Here is an 18,931-nt window from a genome sequence, read left to right on the forward strand (position 1 = left end):
GTTGGTTCAACACCTTCACCTATTTGAAGAAGGAAGGCGACCTTCTCTGGAGATTCAACCCCTTGCGCAAGGTCCCACACTTCGGGGTTGTTTCCATGTTTCACAAGGTTGTTGAGTTGATAGCTTAGCAAGGGTGCAAGCTTTTGTGATAACAATTTTTGGCATGCCTTGTGGGACTTATTCAATTCACACGCTAAGGATTTAGTTCTATTCTTAGTGTTTTGGCCTTTAGAGGCAATCATCTCTCAAGCACTTGGCGACTCTGCTTAAGGACCAATTCGCGCTCACACAAAGTTCATAACTCTGGGACCCTGGAACCCCCAGGTTCCCAAGTCATCGTAACCACTTCACCCCGAAACCCCCAAGTTTTGAGGTGCTTAGGCCCGGAAACCCCGAACCTAACTCCCGAACATCCTTACTCCGGACTTCCGAGCTCTCGAGGTGCCGCAGTGATCATACTCCGCAACTCCAGACCTCCGAACTTCCGAGGGCGGTTGCAGATTTCATGCCCAAAATTCATTCAAGGGCGTCTTCTAGGGGCAGTTTTCAATTCATGGAACTCCCATCTGCAGGCTCTAGAAGGCGGAGAGGTAGACCGTCATTGTCACCAGTCAGGGGTGTTGAGGTTGTAAACACTCTGTCTCCTAGGTCTCGTTCTACTCATTTATTTGCAAGGCCATTGCTATCAAGGGCTCCCACCACTCATATCAATAGACCATTGTTTCACATGGCAAGAAATCAAGTCTTTGTTACCTTCAATGGGGGAAGTCCCCCTATTTTGACTCAATGGAATGACATACCAGTAGCTGCGTTGAAGAGTATACCATACTTCACTAGTGAAACAGCTACTACACCCATTGAGCACATTCAAGACATTGCAAACATCTGCTCCATCCATAACATCACTCAGGACGATGTTGCTGTCAGACTCTTAGCCACATCTTTGAAAGGCAAAGCTTTGCAGTGGTATAGAGGGTTGCCGTCTAGCTCCATTCACAATTGGGATGAATTGGGGGAGAGGTTGTGCAACCATTTCAAAGACAAAAGTGATCACCTATCACTTGTGGAGCAGTTGACTATGATCAAGAGGGCACCTCACAAATTCATGGGAGATTTCAATTTCAGATTCCATTAGACATGGAATAGGATTCCTTCTCTAGTGAAGCCATCTCCAAATCATGCATTCTTGTATTATCTTAGAGCTCTCAACAGCGATATAGCTGTCATGATCCAATCAATGGGTGGAGCCTCTCTATCGGGTGCATATGACATAGCCATAAGAGCAAAAAATTGTTTGATTCAGGCTGGGAAGATAGCTCCAAGGCCTCCAATGCCTCTCTTCCTAGAGGCTCCTACTCAACAATCCACCTTGGCTCCTATCCCCATGGCTCCTGCAGGACAATCATCCACGCCCTCTACATACTCCAATGAGCTCCATGAGGTCAAGGCTCTGTTACAATACTTTGGCAATGAATTGGTGGCACTAAAAAGACAGCAAACTCAGTATAGCAGACCTTACCAAGTACAAGGTCAGAATTACCAGCAGAATAGGCCACCCTTTCAAGGGCAAAACCAATGGAGTAATGCCAGGCCTCTGAATAGTGTGAACCCCACAACCACAAGCAGCTCAAAGGCGATAGTTTCAATGCAAAATAAGCTCACCCAAGAGCAAGATTGGTGCCAACCATGTAATCAGCCACACAACCAAGGTGTATGCCAAAATGGAGAGTTTGTCCAAACTTTAGTAGTGCAAGATGAGCCGACCACCTTTGGCCAACAATATGACCCAAATCAGCCTAGTGTTGGTCCCCAGGCTCACTTACAAGGGGATTCTACCTTTGTCAATTGGCAGGAGGCAAAATTCTGTGGTTTGAACCAAACAAATGGTGAGTCCATGCTGCAGTATACAAGGTCAATGAAGAGAGCCATGGAGGTTGCCTCACCTTCAACATCAACCCAAGCTCCAATACCCAATGTAGCTGTCCATGATACAAGCCAAAGTACCATGCAAGGGAGCAAGAGGCAAGAGGAGGCCCAAGTCGTCCAAAGAACAAAGGCAGACCTTGTAGCTTCAAAGTGGCCTCTAAAATCAGCTGGTGTCCCTTTCAACATAGTTGACCAAATGAAGAAGGCCAACCTCAATGTCACTATGTGGGAGGCCCTTTCAATCCCATCTCAAAGGGATTTGCTTAAGGAGGCACTGAAGGATGTAAATCAGTTAGGTGATGAGGCAATAGTCAGAGAAAGGGCAGCTTCCACTAGTTTGGTGCAACCCAAGGAGGAGTAAGATTCAAGCAAGATTAGCAAGCCTCCCCCTTCCTATTTCTCCTTAATCATAGGAGACAACTTGGTTCACAACTGCATGATAGATTCAGGAGCTAGTAGCTCAGTCATGCCTAAGAAGGTAGCTGATCTTCTTGGCATAGAATACGAACCTGTGACCAAAGGGGTGGTCCAGTTAGATGGCACTTCTATTAAGACGGCAGGGGTGGTCCAGTTAGATGGCACTTCTATTAAGACGGCAAGGGTGGTAAAAAAATTGAAGTTAACCTTGCATGCATGCCCTGGTTGCATTGTCTTGCAAGACATATCAATCATCGACCTCCCTGCATTCTTTGCCATCTGCCTGTCTAGAGACTTCACAACCAAGATAGGTGGGTACCTGTCTTCTGACTGGTCCCATATTCTATTTCGAACAAGGTATGGTACTGTTGTGACGTTTTCACACATCGCCCCATTGCAAATGGGGGCCCCCTCTTTTTGCTCGTTTTGCCTGTTCTTTTTCTCTGCTTTTTAGGGTTTTGGTAGTTTGTCAGTTGTCTGGATTTAGGGTCAAGCCTTAGGGTTTCTGTTTTGTCGTTTTCAGGCCAAAGTCCAGTCAATCTTGAGAAGTTTTTCGAGCTTCCTTTCGTAGGATGCAATTTTGAATAAAGTGAATTCGCCAGAGGCTAAGTGAGTTGGTCTATTTTCAATTGGAATTTTGAATGAAGAGTCTAAATTTGTCTAAGTGTGAATGATGAAATTGCGAATTTTGTCCAATTGAGTGATTTTGACCAAATTTTGGAAATTTTGATATTTGATCTCGGGCATTGGAAAGGTCTTGTTTTTGCCTTGTGAAGTGATTGTAATCTCGAAATCATGATATTTTGGCCTGTAGGAGCAAAAACGCTCCTGTCCCTTAGTGAAGGACCGGAGCTCGTTTCTCAAAATCTTACTGTCTCTGCAGGATCAAGACAAATTTTGAAGTGGAAGTGATAAAGGGAGGGATGATCTTTCCGTTGAATATAATTTGAAGAATTTCACAAGCATGGAAATGTGCCAGGAGTGAAAATCGCTCCTGTCCCTCAGTGGAGGACCGGAGCTCAAAATCAAACATTGCCTTGTCCTTGCAGGATTTGAACAATTTGACGATTTAAGGAGAACCAAGGAGATATGTTTCATCAGTTAAATGTAATTTAGAAGTGCCTTCGTGAAGGAAAATGAACCAAAATGAAAAATCGCTCCTGTCCCTCAGTCAGGGACCAGGGCGAAATTCAGTGTAGCTCCCGTCCCTCTCCCAGGGACCAGAGCGAAATTCCTCATAGGGCAAAATTTGGGTGAAGATTGAGCAAGTTTTGAGTTTGAAGCAAGAAAGGAGGGTGAAATGAACCCGTTGAAGACAAATTGAAGATTGCAAGATGCCTAATGAGACCCATATTGGCCTAGGCGCTCCTGTCCCTCAGTCAGGGACCAGAGCGATTTTTGCCTTGGGTCAATTTCTTGCCAAGTTAGAACGAATTTCATGCCAAAGGCAAGTGAAGGGGTACACAACGAGTCCGTTGAAGATAAATTTTGAAGTTAGCAAAGTGTGATGGAGCCTACAATTGCAAATTCGCTCCTGTCCCTCAGCCACGGACCAGGGCGAAATGTTAGTTAATTTGCCTTTCTTCAAAGTTTAAGATCACTCCAAGTCAAGAAGTAAGGTGGCAAGGACGTTTGGAGGTGTCTCGACAAAGAACAAAGTTACAAAGACCGCCAAAGTTGAACAATTTGCACCAAATGCCCAAATTCGCTCCTGTCCCTCAGTCAGGGACCAGAGCGAAATTTCTATGAAGGCTTGGGTTTTGAAGGTTTATCAAGTTTCAAGTGTCCAAGAGGGATCAAAGGACCTCTTTCTACATGGTGAAAGCGATTGCAAGTTGATACAAACAAGGTTGAGCCCAAGATGCCCAAATTCGCTCCTGTCCCTCAGTTAGGGACCAGGGCGATATTTACCATATTGGCCAGTTCATCCAAAAATCACACTAAGTCAAGGTTGTGCGAGGTTACAAGGTATCAAAGGTATCTTAAGAAGATGATATGCGAGAAAATCAAACGTCAAAAGATGATCAAATTCAACCAAGGAGACAAAATCGCTCCTGTCCTTCAGGCAAGGACCAGGGCGATTTTCATTAAATCACTCGTTTTCCTTCAAAATCATGACAAAGCCAGGTTACACAAGGTCGAAGATATCATTTGGAAGGCAATGAACAAGAAGCAAAGGTTGAAAGATAGCAAATGTTGGCTAGAGCATAAAGATCGCTCCTGTCCCTCACCAAGGGACCAGGGCGATAATCCTTCAAGCATCAAAATGCCTTGTTAAAGACAAGTAGAACAAGCATGGAACGAAAGGATAACGTTGTTTCTTCCTCATGATGAAATTTGGTGATCATAGAAGCTAAGATCAAGGAGAAAACACCAAGATCGCTCCTGTCCCTCACCAAGGGACCAGGGCGATGATGGTCACAAGAGGCATTCATTTACAAAATTAAGTCAATCAAGCTCAAGATCCTTGTCGAAAATGCCAGTTTCAACGTGAAGATGGAGGTTTTGAACGTAAAAAGCAAAAGAATCAAGACTAAAATGATAGTTCGCTCCTGTCCCTCTCCCAGGGACCAGAGCGATGTGGTTTGTACCCCTTACATCTTCCATGTTTGGCGCCAACATCATTTTCAAATTACATTAAATGCTAAAATCGATAAAGTTTGAAATATTCAATTAAAATTAGCATTTAAAAATAGCGCATGAAACATTTATTAATTAATTTTGCCTTTTTCAAAAAAAAAATAATCACGAAGGCATTTTAATTAATTATTAATTTTAATAAAATTGGTGCGCTTGGATTATATTTTATAAAAGTCGGCCTTGATTTTTATTAGAAATTTGTTTTAATTGCCTTATTTTTACAAAGTCGGCCTAGAGGTAAATGAGAGGGTGAGCGCCTATAAAGGAGGGGTGAGTTATTTCATTTTCAAATCATCATTCAAACTTCCTTTGCATGCGATTTGGAGAAGACAAGGAGGAAGTGCGAATTTCATTGAGGAAAAGTGCGAAATTTCCATTCAAGGGGAGTGCGAACTTAGTTTGAAGTGGAGCGAATTTGCCATCAAGACGTTGAAGACCCTCCCCCAAAGGTGGCGAAGTTGCTAGCTTGAGAGAGATCACGTTGAAGTCACCAAATTTCGATTTTTACCTAAGCGAATTCCTTTGTTTTGCATTTTTTGAGTTAGCTCTCAAGTAAGGTATGGCAAGATCCCTTGTTTTAATTTTGAATTTTGATCGTCATAGCCTTAAAGTTTGAATTTTGAAATTTTGAATTGTGATAGCTCAATCGTTTTTTAGGAAATGATAACTCAAGGACTTATCATGAAGTTTCCTAAATTTAATCTCTAATCTAGTTATTCATTGCAAAATCATGTTACTAATTTTGAAATGTTGTGTAGGCATCAAGTGGAGATCTCATCAAGGAAAATCAAGCCAGATCAAGGGCGGTCTCCACCGGGACGATCAAGCAAAGACAGGGGCGACCTCATCCAGTCTAGCATTGGCAAGGACGACCTTCTTTGGACTAACGTCATCAAGGGCGACCTCTTCCAATCCAGCGTTCGAAGGCGAGGTACATCATCATTCTGCACATCAAGGACAAAAGGAGTTAGAACAAGAGTTAATTAAAGATAGCCTCTCAACGACATCAAATTGAATATCTAGCAAGCTACAAGTGTCAGATGAGGTGGCATCCCAGTCATCACTCCTCCAGTCAGTGTGGTCCACCTCAGCATGTCCAAGATTCAATGTACCTAACTCATGGAAGGTGGCACAAACTTCGATGTACCTACCCCGGCTATTCATTGGTGGAATTTTCCAGAGAGGACATGTGTCCAAGCAATACAATTATTTCATTGGTCAAGCATTAAATGCTATGTAATGGTTGTAACAAACCCTAATTATGGGTTTCATTGTAAAATCTTGGCCATTGATCTCGAATTGATCTAAGCCATCGAATTGTATTGTGGGCACTATATAAGCCCTGGCCTTTCATTTGTAAAGGCTAATTAACAATAAGTTAGAGATAGTATGTAAATAGTTGGAAGAGTTAGAATATAGTTGATAGAATAGCTATTAGAGTAGAGTAGAGAGAGAAGGCAAAGATTGTTGCCAAGAGGTTGTTGTAAAAGACTTGTAACTTCATTGAAGAAATGGTGAAATTTATGGGTTGATTCGACAATTTGCATGGTCTTTATACTTCTCGTATTTGATTTCATGTTATTAGATGAGTGGAAGAAATGTGCTTGATTGATGGTGAAATTCGTATATCCATACTACTAGCAGTTTGTTGATTGCATACTTGCCTTGCGTAGTCAACTGGAATCATTCAGCTTAAGCTCTTCAATTGTCGCTTCTTCATCGATATGCATCAACCTGATGGTGTCTATGCCTGCAGTGATGATTTGAACATCATAAAGCTTTCCTTCGAAGATCGCACTAACCTTGTGGAGATGTTCCTATGATGTCAAAACAAGACTTAGTTAGAATTTCATCAAAGATCATTCATTGCTCTTACATTCTTAGTGTTAGGATTAGATCCTTTCCTTGCCCTCATCTTTTTTCCTTTTTTCAAATCTAAGCTAGTGAAAATCCTGTGTTCCAGCAAAGCAGATCAGAAGTTCAATCATCAAGTGTAAGTCCCCTTGTGATTCCAGCAAATCACATCATACCACTGGAGCTTATCCACACGTAGAGACCCTACTAAAAAGAACATTGGAGTCATCCTAACTGATCCTCCTTGCGAAATCTTCAGCAGTTACCGACTTTATTCAAGAGAGGATAAGATGCCTTTGGGTATTTTATTCTGTGTATGATTGTGTACAAAATACACGTCAACAGGTACCAAGGTCACCATAAAGGCAGAACCCATTGCCCAAAACCACATTGAGCCCTACACCCCTAGCCCTATAAACATGAATTGCACTTTGCATGAAGAGGGGGAATAGTGTGTTGTCTGTGAGCCTGCTAGTCTCTTGCAAGAAGTTCCTGATTGCTTGCTGGATGAATGGGCCAATGCTTTTCAGTTTGATCCATTAGCTGAGACCGAAAAGCTTGGGCTTGGCACCTATTGTATCCATGAAGAGGATACTCCTATCCCTAACCTCATCAAGACGACAAAGAGATTCAGAGGGGTTATGGAACATGTTTTTTAATGGTTCAAGAAACAAGAATGGTGCAGGTGTCGGGGTATTGCTTGTTTCTCCTGAGCAAGAGAAATATTTCTTCTCCTTTAGGCTTCAATTTGGTTGCACTTACAATGTCGCTGAGTATGAAGCCTTGATCCAAGGTCTCCAACTTGCACAAAGTAGAAGGATCAGATCTTTGCAAGTATTTGGAGACAATGAGTTGGTTGTTAATCACATCCGAGGCCAGAGCGTAGCAAAAAACAACCTACTTAAATCATACAAACACAAGGTTTGGGATTTGATTGAAGGATTCGAGGCCTTCAATATCGAGAGCATTCCTAGAAGTCAGAACAAACATGCTGATAGGCTTGTAGCGGTTGGTGCTCAATTCGACATACCAGCGCATGTTGCAAGAGAAAAGGAGCAACACATTAGGCTTGTTGTGAGGCCTGCTGTCCTAGACAATCAAGCGAATTGACAAGTGTTTGAAAGCGATCAGCAAATCATCATTTTCTTGCAAAATGAAGCAGAATTTTCTGCTAAAAATCAGTCTAGGCTGCAAGACCAGTATGGAGATCAAATCATGCAGCTCAACTCCAACAAACTGCCTAAAGGTCTAGTTACCTTGGAAGGCATTTTCAACTCCGATGATCCAGGTTGAAGAAGAAAATGAACTTGGCTGCGAAGAGGGGTGATTACAAGCCAGTTGTCGTTGCTAAGGGTAGGTCCTTGAACTTGGGCAAGGTGTGTTCCTCAACCGAGCAAGAGGCCTATGTTGAGCTTTGCCAACAATATGATGTCATAATTGCTTGGACCTATGAAGACTTGAAGGGTTTTGACCCTAGCTTAGCCCAACATACCATAGAGCTAAACCCGGATGCAAAGCTAGTTAGACAAAAGCAAAGGCCAATAAACCCCAAAATTGAGCCACTAATGAGGAAGGAGTTGACCAAGCTCATAGAAGCCAATATCATCTATCAAGCACTCTTCTACGGGTGGCCAACCTTGTCCCTGTAAGGAAGAAGAATGGGGAAATCAGGCTATGTAGACTTTAGGAATAGACTTTAGGGATCTCAATAGAGCCTCCCTCAAGGATCACTATCGCCTTCCCTCTATGGAGAAGATTCTCCAAAAGGTCAGTGGCTCGGAAAGATTTTCATTCTTGGATGGGTATTCAGGGTACAATCAGATCTTGGTCCAAGAATTAGACCAATACAAGACTACACTTACTACTAAGTGGGGTACCTATGCTTATTGTAAAATGACCTTTGAGCTAACCAATGCAGGTGCCACCTTCCAAAGAGCAATGGACATGGCCTTCAAGGGTGTATTAGCAAAGTTTGTGCTTGTATAGCTTGATGACATAATCGTTTATTCGAAGCATGCAGCTGACCATCTTGGTCATCTTGAGCAGGTGTTCATGAAATGCAGGGAGTATGGTGTGTCTTTGAAACCTAGCAAGTGCGTATTTGCTACCGATCAAGGAAGATTGCTAGGACACATCGTATCCAAGGAGGGTTTGACTATTGATCCAGAGCGAGTGGAGGCTATTCTTTCTCTTCCACTCCCCAGTCACAAGAAAGGATTGCAAAGTTTCCTTGGTAGGATCAACTTTGTGAGGAGGTTCATTCCCAACCTTGCCACCATGGTAAAATCCCTCACTTCCATGCTGAAGAAAAGCTTGGCTTTCAGTTGGACCAAGGAGGGAAGGGCCGGTTTCGAAGTGATCAAACAAGCAATTGTTAGGCCCCTACCCTTGTCAATCCTAATTATGAAAGGGATTTTATCCTCTATACCTTCGGAGGAGAATCCAGTATCTTAGCTGTCCTAACACAGCTGAATGATGACAATTTGGAGCAACCTATTGCTTTCTTTAGTGAAGGGCTAAAGGACTATGAGCTTAAGTATAGCTATGTAGAAAAGCAAGTCCTCACTGTTGTAAGGGCATTAAAAAAGTTTAGGCACATGTTGTCGAACAACATGATCCAACTCTTAGTTCCACATGCAAGTGTCAAGGATTTCCTCCTAAACAAGGACATTAGTGAGAAGAGGGCTGGGTGGATAACCAAGGTCATGGAGTATGACATCAACATCAAGATCACCAAGCTTGTAAGAGGCAGGGGCCTATGTGAACAGCTTGTCTGATCTTCTGAGACTACTTCAGAGGTTGCCCTTGTGTTACAAGAAGATCAACCAACTGACAACAACAATCAATTCGGTTGGGTGAGTGACATGACCACCTTCTTAATGGAAGGTAGATACCCCCAAGGTCTAGACCGAACCAAAAGAAGGCATTTCAGGTTGCAGTCCATTCCCTATGTCTTAGTGAATGGCACTCTTTTCTGAAAAGACTCCAATGGAGTCTTACTAAGATGCAATGAACTAAACCAAGTCAGCAGATTGTTAGGGGAATTTCATGATGGCTCTTTAGGGGGCCACTTCTCTGCAAGGACTACGGCTATCAAAATAATGAGGGTTGGTTATTACTGGCCATCCTTATTTAGTGACTCACATAGATGGGTGAAGAATTGCAAGAAATGTGCTCTCTTCTCTGGGAAGCAAAGGTTAGCTGCCCTACCTCTTCATCCCATCCAAGCAGATCAACCGTTCGCCCAATGGGGTTTAGACTTCATTGGCATGATAAATCCACCTTCCAGTGCTGGCCATAAGTGGATCTTGGTCGCAACGGATTACTTCACTAGGTGGACAGAGGCAGTTGCATTGAGGGATGCTACTGAGGCCTCAGTGTTGGAATTCCTTGAGGGAATTGTGACAAGATTTGGTGTTCCCTCCACCATCATATCAGACAATGCCATGGCATTTGTTGGAACCCAAATCAGTTCTTGGGCAGTTAAGCATGGCGTATATTTGAAGACATCATCCAACTATTACCCTCAGGGTAACGGCTTAGCTGAATCTTCCAACAAGAACCTTATCAGGATAGTTAAAAGAACAATTGAAGACAATCAGAGGGCATGGCATATTAAGTTGAAGACAACCTTATGGGTTGACAGGATCACACCCAAGAGGGCGATCGGTAACTCCCCTTTCATGCTAGTATATGGGAAGGAAGCAAGACTCCCAACTTCCCTAGAGTTACCCTCTCTTGAACTAGCACATCAGCTGGAATTGATAGAAAATGATGCCATGACAGTAAGGCTAGCAGAGTCGATGGAGCTAGGGGAGGTTAGAAGTAAGGCTATGCATACACTTGAGACTCATCATGGGCAGGTAAAGAAAGTTTTTGACAAAAAGGCGACTAATATGGTCTTCAAAGAGGGAGATCTAGTTCTCAAGTGGGATGCAGATAGAGCCAAAGCTGGGTGACACTCCAAGTTTGATGCTATTTGGAGTGGCCCATATGTCATCACTAGTTGCAAGGAGGCCAATGCATTTCATCTCTCCAAGCTTGATGGCGAAGTTTTTCCAATCCCAGTGAATGGGATTCATCTCAAGCCCTGCTTCTGAAGAGGGTGTTGATAACCTTGTAAATATTAGACTAAAGGTTGTTTTGCTTTCATAAGTGCTTATGCACATGCCGCATTCTCCTTAAGAGGGTGTGTGCTCTAGTTTCTAAGTTTCCCTCCAAGTGATGGCACACACATGTTTTGGGTCTTTTCAATGACTCAGTGCCCAATGAATGCTTAAGGCTTCTGGACTTCATGCTTAGCAGGCAAGCATCCTGCAGAAATCGCCAAAAATCTTGTCATTTTATGACACCCTTGGTCCATCAGTGAGAACCGATCAAAGATATGTTCCATGGACCAATGTGGCCTCAGTTGATCAAGGAGAGAAGAATCATGATGTGTGAAGTTCCGAAGTTCTTTGCCTTCGCCGCTTTTCTTCCTTCTCTAGAACTTCAGAACCCCGACGTTCCGAAGTTCCCTTCCTTCCCTTAGCTTTTCTCCAGTTTCTCCGAAACTCCGGAACTCCAAGGTTTCGAAGTTCTTTCCCTAGCTTAGCTTAGCCCCTCCTCTCCTTAGCCTTTCTCTCATTTTTCCCTGGAACTTCAGAACCCTGAGGTTTCGAAGTTCCTTGTCCCTTTTCTCCTTCCCTCTTCGGAACACCGGAACCTTGAGGTTCCGAAGTTCCTAGCCTTCCTTTCCTTCGCCTCTTCTCTTAAGCATCTCCTTTGCCCAGAACTCCAGAACCTCGAGGTTCCGAAGTTCCCCTTCTCTCTTTAGCCCTTTCCCTTTTTGGAACTCCGGAACCCCGAGGTTCCGAAGTTCCTTTGTGCAGTTCCCCGGAACCTCGGAACCTTGAGGTTCCAAAGTTCCCTTCCCTTGCCTTTCCCGGAACCCCGGAACCCTGAGGTTTTGAGGTTCCCTCCTCCCCCTTCTTCCTTCTTCTCCCCTGAACTCCGGAACCCCGAGGTTCCGAAGTTCCTTCCCCTTTTGCCTTCTCTCTCTAGTTCCTCTGGAACTTCGGAACCTTGGGGTTCCGAAGGCTTTTTTGTTCTCTTCTTCTCTCTATCCCGGAACTTCGGAATCCCGAGGTTCCGAAGTTCTTCCTTTGTCTTCCTCACTTTGGGAACCCGATCTTCTGAAGTCTTCGGGCTTCCTTCTGATTGGCAACACTTCCAGATGGCGTGATCAACACTCAAGGCTTTTAATGCTCCGACAGCTTGGTGACTTGTACACTTTCTTTTGTGGAGCCACAAGGGTGCATTAAGTGTTTTTGGTAGGATTTCCATCAAGGAAGGTACGGGGCCATGCTTGGTGACTTATGCCATGACTGACTTTGGAAGGTTAGTCAATCCACCTTCCTTAGAATTGCCTTTTGAGGTATGGCTAGGTTGTTTGAATGTACAAGCCAAGTGCATGCACTTCCCTGCACTTCCAGACTGACATGTAGGGGTCATGATCACCATTGTAACCCATTTCTCTATATAAGGCTGTTAAGCCTCATTGTAAAGGGTTCTCTCCCTGTTGGCTTGAGCTTTCTTATGCTCTTCTTTTGTCTTGAAGACTTGTAATTATTTTTTGCATTTCTGCAACTGTAAGATTGGCTTTTGGCCTTATGATTAATTGAAAATCTCCATTCTTGCCTTCCTTCAACTTATGTATGATGTGTATGTGTTCTTACCTCCATTATAAGTGTATGTTTGTGGTTTCCTTTCACATGTATGCTGTGCTAACTTGTTTTTTGAGTGTGACTTTGTGGGAATCCTTTTCCCCTCTTGACACTTAGAATATTCTAACCTCCACACATGTGTTTGGGTCACTCATGCAATTGAAGTTTGTGCATCTCTTAGGCTTTTTAGTTGTTTCCTTGTGCCATTTAGGGTGGGGAGAGGAACAATCTCTTCTTGGTGCATCACCTCCTTTTATTTCAAGCATTTCTTTCTTCCCTTTACCTTTGCAATTTGTTAGGATAGACTTAGGAGCTAGGTTGAAGTGTTGAGTTGGTTCAACACCTGCACCTATTTGAAGAAGGAAGCCGACCTTCTCCGGAGATTCAACCCCTTGCGCAATGTCCCACACTTCGGGGTTGTTTCCATGTTTCACAAGGTTGTTGAGTTGATAGCTTAGCAAGGGTGCAAGCTTTTGTGATAACAATTCCCTTTTTTATTATTAGACCAGGTGAAAGGGACACCTTGAAGATCTAAATTAAAAAGACTAGTAATATTTATAAGATTGGGCAGATCCCCCATACTATTAGAATAATCCATAAGATCACCACATTTCTCAGAAGGGTAGAGAGGGGTGTTGAAGTCGCCAACCAACATGTAGTGAGCATTCTGATCCTCAAGGATGCGATGCAATCAGCAATTTCCTCCCAAACCAGATGCCTTCCCATCTTAGAATTGGGGGCATATATATTGAACAAGTGCCAACAGAGTTCACCAAGTTGGAAGGTCACCGCTAGATAGTTCTGTGAGCTCACATGTAAAGTACCTTGAAGCGTGCAAGGGTTCCAAAGGGTAGCAATTCCACCAGACGCCCCCAAAGCCTCGACATATAGAAACGCAACACCCGGGCAAAGTTTGCCAATAGTCATTGCAAAAGTTTGGTAGGACATTTTGACTTCTTGCAGTAAACAGATATCAATCTTCATATCTAAGATATATTGCTTTATAGCAAATTGCTTTTGGGGGCTGTTGAGTCCCTTTATGTTCTAGGAGAGGAACTTCATTTCTTAGTTTTGTTATTTCCATCAAGGGTCATCTGTCGCCCCCTTGCAATATCCCTCGCCATAGCTTTCTGCCTAAGCACTCTCTCAGTTGGTCTTTCAACTTTGCTGTCAATGCCCACATCCGCCTTCTTAGTTCTGGTTTTTTTCTTCTGTATCAGCCATTCCTCATTTTCCGCAGAAGAAATACAGGGGGGGGGGGGAGGTCTTCACATTAGAGGTCAACAGGATCGACTTGGGCAAGTCCTCCAAGGTCACCGAATTGCTAGGGGACTGGGGTGGAGATGTGAAACTTGGCTGATTTAGTCTCCCCAGAGTAGATTTCTCATCACAGGTTTTCTGTGGGTTTTGGTGAAACATGGGGCTGGCTTCACCATTGGGACGAGGGGTATGGTGAGCATCATCCTTATCCATTGAGGGGGAGGTAGAAGGATTAGGGGATAAACGCAGGCTAATCACTGGGGGGATTTCCCCATCTTCAAGAGTAAAATTCATCCTTGGGTCATTTGTCTATGGCTAGCATACATATATGCCATTGTACTTATTGAAGTCATTGATACACCAACGCCAACCTTTGCAAATTTTGAATTTAATCTGATTTTGTATTACGGGCTTGGGATTCAGATTTGGCAGTTTGCCAATTTGTTCTCAATTCTGTATTCAATTTGAACACAGCTGATAATTGATAATGCAATGTCATTTCTCAAATCCTAAATGTTAAAGATAAATCAAAATAATTTATATCATAGTAGTATTACTTAAAATTGAGATTGACTCAGAAAACCAAAATAACAGATGGAATTCAATTAATTAGATTGTATCTAGAAAAATCTTCCATCCAATGCAGCCCAAAACATTTTTTTTAAAAACGTTTTGGATTTTTAAAACTGGAATGGGGGTCTCGGTGCAGCAGCTCCCAGTGGGGATAAGGGATAGCTGGGACCTTCATGGCACGTGCCCTTTTTTTCATAATTTTACTGTTTTTAAACAAGCGCTAAATTCTTCAAAAACTCCACTTTTATGGATTTTTTTTTTATAATTTAGTTTTTTAATAAAAAAATTATGGGTTATCCCAGGACTCACTCTGTTAGCAGCATTGGGTCTGGTTGTTCAACTAAGGTGAGATCTACCTTGGCCAACTGGCAAGGCTTGAGGCTGGACGTGAGCCAGATCTAGAAGGGTATTAAAATCTGACCTAGACAGGTTTGGGTGTGGTAAGGGTTCCTTAGACATGCCCAGGCTGAATGGCTAGGCTTGGGGTTGGAGCCAAGGCAGATCCAAATTGGTATCAGAATCTCATTGGGTTTGGCCGTTGGGTAGTGGTTCCTAGCAAACCGGGTATCATAGTTCTGATTACATTTTAATTTTTTAACCTCTAGTGTTGACACTGACAGCATATAAAGGTTTACATATCATTGCATTGCACATCTGAAGAACTTGCAAGTGATTTATCACGATCCTCTTATTGTCTAGATGAGGTCACCTAGAATAACGTAGTAAGTGTCATCATCAAAGAATATAAAGAGAATATCAGGTTTGGAATTGGATTGCAAATGAATTTGAAAATAAAAGAGCAAAACTTAATTCTCATTAACTTCAAAATATGTTCCAAGGTACATTTTATCAAACATTAATTGGCTGTTGTATGCATTACCTTGGTGAGAATGAAAGGTGCATTGGTGTATCTAAGGATTAGTGGTTACAAGAACATATTTGGATGTATCCAATTGTCATCTGGGGCTTCAGTTATAACTTATATTGAAGATTCACTTCTTGGTGCTTGACTTATCAATATGTTTAGGATTTCTAGAGTATGATAACTCTATGCTTGTTAATTAAGTTCAACTATGGGTCAAAATTAGAGGAAACACTTATTAGCTAGATGTAGCTTTAGTTAGATTTTGAAAATTGTTATTATGCACGAGTCTTTTCTTGCAAACATTCTAAATATCGAAATGATCAGAAAGTGATAACTAGACTCTAGACATCGGTATTAGCTTAGCAGTTAACAGCAACATTGATATTAGAAAAAAGATAATTGGATATCAATTTTATGATTTTGTTTTTGTGTGAAGCGTGAAACTCAAAAAGATTACAACAATTATATTTCTACTTTTGTGGGGGACCGGGGGGATTTCCAAAATTACATAAGATATTTAATGAAAGTTTTTCCTGCTTGAGTTTTCTATGTTCAATATGTTAAAGGAAAGTTTGAAAATACTTATTAAAGATAAGCTAATTAACTATATTTTGTCCTTTTCTATTTAGGTGCAAAATGAGTGGGCTGCTTGAAAATTTGAACTCCACTTTCTGTCAATCCTCACCTGACAAAGATCAGAGTCGTAAGTTCTGTGATGACATGCTATTGAACAGTAAAATGTCAGTTCATGTTGCAGATGCAGGGGAGACAGCTGTTGTTGTTTCAATGTTTGAAGGAGAAAACTGTGGTCCAGCTACAGAGGAAGAGCCTGGCAAGGTTGCATCCTTCGAAGATAAACATAATGCTAATAAAATTTCTTCGGCATTATGCACCGGTCAAAATACTGTAAATTCAAAGAAACATGGAGGAGATGAGCTACTTTCCAATTTTAAAGAGAATTTTGTCTCTAAAGGTTGTACAGCTCCATCCATTAATGATTTATCATCAGGTTCAGTTGAAGATTGTATTCAAATACCTTCTGTTGCAGTTATTAATAAAGAAATCAAACATAATTCCTTAAATATTTCAATGCTTGAAGGTGAAAAGGATGCTTCAGCTACTCAGCCAAATTCTGGAGATGTTGCACTTATGGTTGAAGAAGAGGTTACTAATAAAGTCTTTGTGCCATTATGTACAGATGTAAACATGAATTCAATAGGAAGAGAACAGCAAGATTTGCTATTCCCAGAAAATATACTCAGTGCTGATGACTGTAAAAGTTTCACAGTATTTCCACCCATGAATGATTCAAAAGAAGTGTTGGATGAAGATTGCAGTCCAATACCTACCACTATAGCACCTAGTAAGGAAATCAACCATGTAAATACAGTATCTAGAAGTGAAGTGTCTGATTCTGCTACAGAATCAAGGGATAGAGCCAGGCCTACTTCTTTGGTTGAGAATTCTCAAGCTTGTGTATGGATAACTGATAGTCAGAATATAGTAAAGCCTTCAACAGACAAAAGTAGAAAGGAGAAAAATGATGTGGTTGGAGAATTTCTTCCTCAAATTGCTAAAAGTTTCGACAAATCACATGCTAAAATAGGGGAGAAGCATTCTGGCAGTTATCTTGTTGGGATGTCTCTCAGTCAGGTTCCAACTAATGGTTCAAAATTATCAGGTACATGTTTTGATTTAACAGACTAATCCATTTCATCAAACAAGATGTGCCTAGCTTGAAGAAAGTTGGTGAAGATCATTTTATTTTATCATTATAGTTCATCTGATTTTAGATCATCTTTTAGCTGATAAGGACACAGCAAAGAGGATCAATGCAGAAGGAAGTATTCTGGATAGAGAACCACCTCAAAGCAGCACAGGGAAAAATCTGGATTCAAAATGCCGGTTAGTTCAATACTTGAGATTCTTGGAGGTGCAAGTTGACAGTAACCTTTGCTAGCTCTTCTTGTTGGACTTTTCTTTATATTAGCACATTATGCAACCTATAGTAGTAGCTCATACATGTTAAACATAAACTCTAGCTCATACATGTTAAATATAAACTTTATTGAAGTCTAGAATGTGAAGATGACATCTCAGTGACAACAGTGTCATGTGAGGGTCATAATTTATTAGCCATTTCATGAGATTCTTATTTGTGATGTGATTTTTTGCTATATGTTTCTTGTTAGTGGGTAATTACCGAAAGCTCATTTGATCAATGCAAGTGTCAATGGCTACCATTCAATTTGATAATTTCATGATACATATATGATCTGGAAGTTTTGCCATATCAAGGTTTGTTCTAAATCCAATGATATTTGTGATCAGAGATGCAGTTGATACAAGGGATTCCATGTTGGTTGACCAAGGGTGTGGAAAGATTGCAAAGCAAAAGGAAATTACTACTAAAAGAGCAAGACTGAGTGGACAGAATGAGCATATTCATCTCCTATTGCCAAAAACTCAATGTAATGCTAATCAGATGATTGCTCCTAAGGATGCTTTTGGACTTAAGAAGAAACTGAGGGCTGAAAAGTTGGAAAATCACTCTAAATGTGAAATAATCCCATCTGACCTTATGGAGATTGTAAAGGGGCAAGAGTTCAATTTTTCTGCAAAGACACAGGAGCATTGTTCTCCAAGAAAGACTGGGAGTGAAAACAATCGAGGAGGCAGTGTGAGATTAAAGAAGATAATGCCAAGACGAATGGATGAAAGTGAGGCATCACGTTTAGTCCAGGAGATGACAAAGGAACTAAGAGCAGCAGTGGGTAATGGTACCATGGAGGACCTTGGTAAGATTGATGCTTATGATGAGAGACTCTTAGAGGCATTCAAAGCTGCAATGAAAAAAACATTTAAAAGTGACAATAAAAGTAACCTGTGTCATGTAAAAGTGAACAAGCAACCTCAAAAGAGAGGGAAGATACGTGAGAACCTGACCAGAAAGATATATAGTACAGGAAGTGGAAAACGGCGCCGTGCATGGGATAGGGATTGTGAGATTGAATTTTGGAAATCTAGGTGCAACAGGGAAAAAAAAATCAGACAGATAGAGACACCTGATTTAATTAAGAATCTTTTGAAAAAGAGCCTTGATGCATGCTCTAAATCTCCTGAAATTGAAAACAAGTCCAAAATAAATGAAGTTGATCCAATATTTTCAAGGTTATATGTAGCAGACAACTCTTTATTCCCAAGGAATGATGATATTAAGCCACTTTCTGCTCTTTCAGAATCAGGAGATCTACAGGCAGGAAAATGTAATATAGGGGTCAAGGGAGAAGTAACAAGTAACAAGCTTGATATTTTGGGGTCTAATCTAAATAATATTGCTGGGAATATCCATTCAACCAAGAGGTGCTTGGATGCTGAGAACTCGAGTTCCAGTCTTAACATTGGATCCCTACAAAATACTGCGTCAAAAGAGAAAGCTGCTGATTCTGGAGATACGAATCTTGATGAAGTGGTAGAACCAAAATCTGGGAAGTCTGATGATGTGAAGCTTGACAAAAGGAAGTGGGCCCTTGAGGTACTTGCAAGGAAGACAGGTGGCAGTCAAAAGACAAATGAATTGAGCACAGGGGAAAAAGTTAGCTTCCCATTATTGGTAATTTTTCTTCAGTTATGCTTTGTAGTGTAATTTATTTTACTAATTTAGTAATTTTGTATACTTTGTTGATATTGC

At 41.6% G+C, this 18,931-nt stretch overlaps 1 protein-coding gene across 6 annotated transcripts in view; it reads left to right on the forward strand.

The window, feature by feature from the left end:
• LOC131044252 (uncharacterized protein At4g10930) overlaps nucleotides 1-18,931 on the forward strand; it is a 167,394-nt gene that overhangs the window by 98,226 nt on the left and 50,237 nt on the right. For 5 of the 6 annotated variants that reach the window (XM_057977547.2, XM_057977543.2, XM_057977544.2 and 2 more), the window contains 3 exons: nucleotides 15,870-16,921; nucleotides 17,046-17,145; nucleotides 17,572-18,853. In XM_057977547.2, coding sequence (XP_057833530.1) covers nucleotides 15,870-16,921; nucleotides 17,046-17,145; nucleotides 17,572-18,853 — 2,434 coding nt within the window. The remainder of the gene's footprint in view (nucleotides 1-15,869; nucleotides 16,922-17,045; nucleotides 17,146-17,571; nucleotides 18,854-18,931) is intronic. The other variant, XM_057977549.2, reaches the window with a different exon arrangement.

This window comes from Cryptomeria japonica, chromosome 3 (genome assembly GCF_030272615.1).
Source record: "Cryptomeria japonica chromosome 3, Sugi_1.0, whole genome shotgun sequence".
Lineage (NCBI taxonomy): Eukaryota > Viridiplantae > Streptophyta > Pinopsida > Cupressales > Cupressaceae > Cryptomeria > Cryptomeria japonica.